The 6,035-nt window shown below is 50.4% G+C and overlaps 1 protein-coding gene across 4 annotated transcripts in view; it reads right to left on the reverse strand.

Annotated features, from left to right (window-relative positions):
• FBLIM1 (filamin binding LIM protein 1) overlaps positions 1-6,035 on the reverse strand; it is a 53,488-nt gene that overhangs the window by 17,210 nt on the left and 30,243 nt on the right. For all 4 annotated transcript variants that reach the window (XR_003568921.1, XM_027859784.1, XM_027859782.1 and 1 more), the window contains exons 4-5: positions 2,479-2,666; positions 476-593 (exon numbers count right to left, since the gene is read on the reverse strand). Coding sequence is in view for 3 of the 4 variants with exons in the window: in XM_027859784.1 (XP_027715585.1) it covers positions 476-593; positions 2,479-2,666 (306 nt within the window). In the remaining variant the exon portion in view is untranslated. The remainder of the gene's footprint in view (positions 1-475; positions 594-2,478; positions 2,667-6,035) is intronic.

Consider the following 6,035-nt stretch of genomic DNA (forward strand, 5'->3'; position numbering starts at 1 on the left):
AGGACACAGGATGTCAGGGCTGGGAGGGCCCTGAGGACACAGGATGTCAGGGCTGGGAGGGCCCTTAGGACACACGATGTCAGGGCTGGGAGGGCCCTTAGAACACAGAAGGTCAAAGCTGGGAGGGGCCTCAGCCCATGGAATATCAGAGCTAGAAAGGACCTGAGGAATCACCTAGTCCAACACTTTCATTTTTCGAGAGGGAATGCTGAAGCCCAGAAGGGGTAGGGAATTGCCCAAGGTCACGTGACGTCTCAGTAGAAAAGCCAGCCTTGGACTCTAATTCCCCTAAAATGTTACGCTCAGTGTAGGAAGCAGAAGTGCTTTTCAGACCTCGCCTGCATGGAGAGTGACAAGCACCCCCTCTCCTCCTTGTTCCCAATACCTCCAGCTGTCCCCGAACAGAGCAGGCAAGCTCCCAGAACCCGACCGCCTGGAGCCCCCCCTCAGCCCTGCCCACTACCCATGGGGATACCTGTGGACTCCTCCCTCCCTGGGACTTGGTCTGGTTCCTCAGGGGGTCGTGGCAACTCTTCCTGTACTTGCTCGAGGTGGTTGCGCCGGGGCTTGAGCTGACGGGGCTCAGGGAGGGCCTGTAACGGAGACAAAAAGGAAAGTACCAATGCCAATGGTTCCCAGCAAGGGCAGAGACACACCATTAGCTCTGACCCTGTGCCCTGCCTTACGGCCTTCGCATCTCGTCAGTGACAAAGCACGTCCGTTACAATGGGTCCCTCACCCTGGCCAAGTGGCTATTTTTATCTCCATTTTACAGATGGGGAAACAGAGGCCCTGGAATAGGAGGAAGCAACTTCCTCAAGGTCATAGGACAAATTAGTGGCAGAATTGGGACTAGAATTCAGGTCTCCCTCCTCTCAGCCCCAGGCTCTTCCCATAACACCACAGCTGATTACTCCTAGTTCTCGAGAAATTGCTTAAGACCTGGCTTTCCCCTGAGCCCTTTGGCTTTTGGCCTGAGCCCGCCTCAGTAGACAAGTGGGCACTTCTCGCCCCTCCATTCTCCAACCCTTCCCCCCTACCCCCACTGGCCCCCACACAAGCTAGTGTCTGGTTATCATAGGATGGCTGGGAAACCAGCTGGTTCTTCTGTCCGCTGAGGACAAAAGCCAGAGAAATGGATTTGTAGCACCTCAGAATATGCAATCTCAGAGCTGGAAGGAGCTGAGGACATCGAATGTTCAAATCATAGGATTTCACAATTGGAGGTTAGTCCAATATAGCAGACAAGAGGTCATCTGATCTTGGCCTGTAGACATTCTGTGAGGGGGATCCCGCTCCCCATGGAGGCAGCCAATTCCACTGTAGGGCAGCTCTAACAGTCACCAAGTCTCAGTTTGTCCCTTCCCAACTATGTCTTCCCATGGCTCTCAGCTGAGCTCTCTTGGGCCAAGAACAAGGTTCATCCTTTTTTAAATACTTGAAGAGAGTTGGAAGAGGCCTCTGAACACAATATCAGAACTGGGAGAGACCTTAGAATAGGAGTTCTAAGCCTGGGGTCTACACCCAAAGAGGTCTATGAACTGGGATGGGAAAAAAAAACCCATCTTTTTCTTTTTTTAGTGAAATTTATTATTTCCTTCAGTTATGAATTTAAAACAAACAACTAAAACATTATTCTGAAAAGACTCCATAGGCTTTACCAGACTGCCCAAGGGGTCTATGACCAAAAAGATTACATAGAACATAAAATATCAGAGCTGGGAGGGCCTTTGAATAGAGAATGTCAGAGCTGGGAGGGCCCTTAGAACATGGGATGTCAGAGCTGGGAGGGTCCTTAGAACATAGGATGTCAGAGCTGGGAGGGCCCTTAGAACATGGGATGTCAGAGCTCAGAGGAACTTTAGAGATCATTTATTCAAACTGCCTCATTTGCAGATTAAGAAACACATAGCTCTTCTTTTAGCATAGGAGGTTCTGGGTGGACACAAGCAATGTCTTTCAAATAGAGAAGATAATGGAAAGAGGCCTGAACCAAAGAGTCAAGAGTGGGTTTGAGCCCCAGGTTACATTTACAAACTATGTGACTTTGGGCAAGTAATTTCATATCTCTTGGCCTCAATTTCCTCCACTCCAAACTTCCTAGGGACTTTGTGAATATGAAATGAGGGAAGAATATAAACTGCTTATCAAGCAGTGCTTAACAAGCATGGAGAGGGAGTGATTCATCAACATCATTATGATTACTATTGCTACTCTTATCACTGTTACTGTTATTATTATTATTAGATATTGGAAAGGATGCTGGGGAAGGGCATGGGCTCCCCTTCTCTGGGGCCTTTATGAGCACAGTACATCTTCCACTTATAAGGCTTTAGGAGCTCTGTGGAGGTTAAGGAGTGGGTCCAACACTCTCCAAGGCCAAGGATCCCCCTTTCCCTTCTTGGCCTCTGTCTTTGCCCATCTGGCACGGCTGTGGGGGTGGCGGGGAGGCTGCTGAGTTTCCTAGGGCTTTGGTACCTGGAGGGGGGGCGGTGGAGGGACCACATGCAGCTGCTGTAGGTCTTCTGAGAGCAAATCCCCTCCCTGGGTGAGACCCTCCTCATCTGGTGGGAGCAGGAAGGCTGGAGGGGGTGGCGGAGGAGGGAGGAGATCCAGATCTGGAAAGCTGTCCTCAGCATCTGGGGCTGGTGGAGGGAGGGATGAACCTGCAAGTGGAAGGTAGAGCGGGATGGAGACCAGACCCTCATGGGATGGGGCGATTCCCGGTGAAACGAGGGAGAAGGAGTACGCTGTCTTGTGTACCCCTACCCCCGTAGGCATCTCATGCCACTAAGGCCTTCCCGGCACTGGCAGCATTGACCCTCAGACCTCTTTCTCCTCCCCATCAAATCCCAACCCCAAACCCAATCTTCTCAGGGTTCTTCTCTCTGAACAGCTAATCTGAGGAGATAATGCCACCTTAGAACATAGAATGTCAGAACTAGAAAAGGCATTAGAACACAGGATATCATAACTGGAAGGGAGCTTAGAATACAGAATGTCAGAGCTGGGAGGGCCTTTAGAACCCTGGATGTCAGAGCTGGGAGGGCCCTTACAACACAGAATGTCAGAGCTGGGAGGGCCCTTAGAACCCTGGATGTCAGAGCTGGGAGGGCCCTTACAACACAGAATGTCAGAGCTGGGAGGGCCCTTAGAACACAGGATGTCAGAGCTGGGAGGGGTCTTAGAACACAGAATGTCAGAGCTGGGAGGGCCCTTAGAACACAGGATGTCAGAGCTGGGAGGGGCCTTTAGAACAGAGGATGTCAGAGCTGGGAGGGCCCTTAGAGCACAGAATGTCAGAGCTGGGAGGGCCTGCAGAGATCATTTTCCTGAAGAAGAAACTCAGGAGCAGAGAGAACTGAGTTGGAAGGACCTGTCCAAGATGACCCAGAGGAGAAAAGGGCCGGGGCTGGCCGAGGGCTGGAGCTGGGGAGGGGCGGGGCAGAGGCCCCAGAAATCCTGCCTGTCAGTCAATGCTGTGCCTCTCCGGGCTCTCTGAGGCTCCGGGGATAGAGGGATGGAGAACGATGAGCAGGATTAAGTTAGTGGTCACCCAGCAATTTTGCACCTCCTCCTTTTGTTTCCTAACAATTACCCCGGGTGTAATTAACACCAGGGAGCCTTCCTCCCAACCCCACACCCAGCATTTGCCAGGTTGCCACAACAATGGTGGATAATTGCTGCGGGAACAAACGGCAGCGGGTGAATGGATCACTAGTTTTCCCTCCTGAGTCAGACAGATGGGAGGGATAGGAAATCACAGCCCAGCAAAAGAGCTGGCAAGGAGGTAGCCCCCCAGGCCTCCTGCTGTTAGGAACCCTGGGGCTTGGGCTAGCGCCAATCCCGAGGCAGTGTCAGGCTGCCCCCAGGGGGTGTGGGGCCTTGTGCATCACCTTGGATGGGCGGGATGGGGGGAGGGACTGCTGCTGAGGTCTACCTTTTTTGTGACGTCAGCACTACAGGACCAGCCCCTCCCCCAAATCCTCTCCCCTAAGAGCTCCCAGCCCGTTTATCGAAACACAGATCTAGAATTGGAAGGGACTTCTGGGGCTGTCTGGGCCATCCCTCTCATTTTACAGATGAGGAAACTAAGGCCCGCGGAGGTGAGGGATTTACCCAAGGTCACATAGGTGGGGTCATTTATTTATTTATTTATTTATTTTTAGGCAATTGGGGTTAAGTGACTTGCCCAGGGTCACACAGCTAGTAAGTGTCAAGTGTTTGGTCTGAGGCCAGATTTGAACTCAGGTCCTCCTGACTTCAGGGCCGGTGCTCTATCCACTGCGCCACCTAGCTGCCACCTAGCTTCCCCCTTAGAGGTGGGTTTTAAACCCAGGTCTTCTCCAGCTTGACAGCTATCGATTTTTTTCACCATAGGGGACCACCTGGGATCACTGGGTTTAGAGCTTTAGGAGATCCCCTAATCCAGGGGTGGGCAACCTATGGCCTCCAGACCATGTGTGGCCCTCTAGGTCCTCAAGCTCGGCCCTTTGACCAAATCCAAACTTCATAGAACAAATTCCCTTCATAAAAGGATTTGTTCTGTAAAACTTGGACTCAGTCAAAAGGCCGCACCCAAGGATCTAGAAGGCCACACGTGGCCTCGAGGCTGCAGGTTCCCCATCCCTGACCTAGTCCGTAAGCTCCATTTTACAGATGAAGAAACTGAGGTCTAGAAACAAGAAGGAACTTTAAGGCTCTAATTTAGCTAAGTTGTTCAACCTTCTAGGCAAAATAATCTGGCCGTGGCTGAAGGGCTGGAAAGGAATTTCAAAACTATAATAGCTTCTGAACTAATCTCCCTACCTCAGGTGTCTAGGAGGCTAGGGGGCGCCATAGTGCACAGAGTACTGGGCCTGGAGTCTGGAAGACTCATCTTGGTGAGTTCAAATCTGGCCTCAGACACTTACTAGATGTGTGACCCTGGACAAGTCAGTTAACCCTGTTTGCCTCAGTTTCCTCATCTGTCAAATGAGCTGGAGAAGGAAATGGCAAACCACTCCAGTATCTCTGCCAAGAAAAGCCTAAATGAGGTTATGAGAGTCAGACATGACTGAAAAACAACTGACTGAAAATAGTTTCACAGACCAAACGACTAAATGAATGCATTGTAGAGAAAGACAACTCGATTTGGAATTGGGAGACCCAAGTTCAAATCCTGTGTATGACATCCTTACTAGCTATTGTGAGTATTGTCACGTCCTTTATATTCTAAGCCTCAGCTGTCTCATCTGTAAAATGGGGATAAAAAGATTTCTCTCCAGGGCAGCTAGGTGGCGCAAAGGATAGAGCACCCACTCTTGGAGTCAGGAGGACCCGAGTTCAAATTCAGCTTCAGACACTTGATACTATCTGTGTGACCCTGGGCAAGTCACTTAACCCCGATTGCCTGACCAGAAAAAAAAAAAAAGCCTTTCATTAAGATTTCATAAGGTTGCTGTGAGACAAGATAGCAACACAAAATGCTGTCTGGGCTGAGGCTGTGATTGAGAGAAGGCTTGGGGTGAGGACTGTGGGGAGGGGCCACAGACAAGCTCAGAGGCCTTCAGCTTGGGAGAGCTGGGGGCTGGGGGCGGTCTGGTCAGGACACCCCGAACATGTGCCTGCCTAGTCAAACATACACTACACACTCACACTACAAATACCCACCACCACTATACCCACTACACACACACCCACACACCCCAAACACCCCCACCCACTATACACACGTATACCCACTACATAAACATATTACACATGAGCATGCACGGTACATGCCACACATACTATACCCACTACACACATATACTACAAATACCCACAAACACTATACCCACTACATACATACACACACATCACTGTATTACATATACACATGTACACACACACACTACAAATACCCACCACACACATGCACACCCTCTACACACATAACACACATACTACATACTACACTCACACTACACACATATTTCACATGAGCACACATACCACGTACATATTATACATACCACACACACACACTTCAGCACATTCCCCAAGGATCCCTC

The sequence above is a fragment of the Vombatus ursinus genome, unplaced genomic scaffold (assembly GCF_900497805.2).
Source record: "Vombatus ursinus unplaced genomic scaffold, bare-nosed wombat genome assembly UNPS02014172.1, whole genome shotgun sequence".
Taxonomy (NCBI): domain Eukaryota; kingdom Metazoa; phylum Chordata; class Mammalia; order Diprotodontia; family Vombatidae; genus Vombatus; species Vombatus ursinus.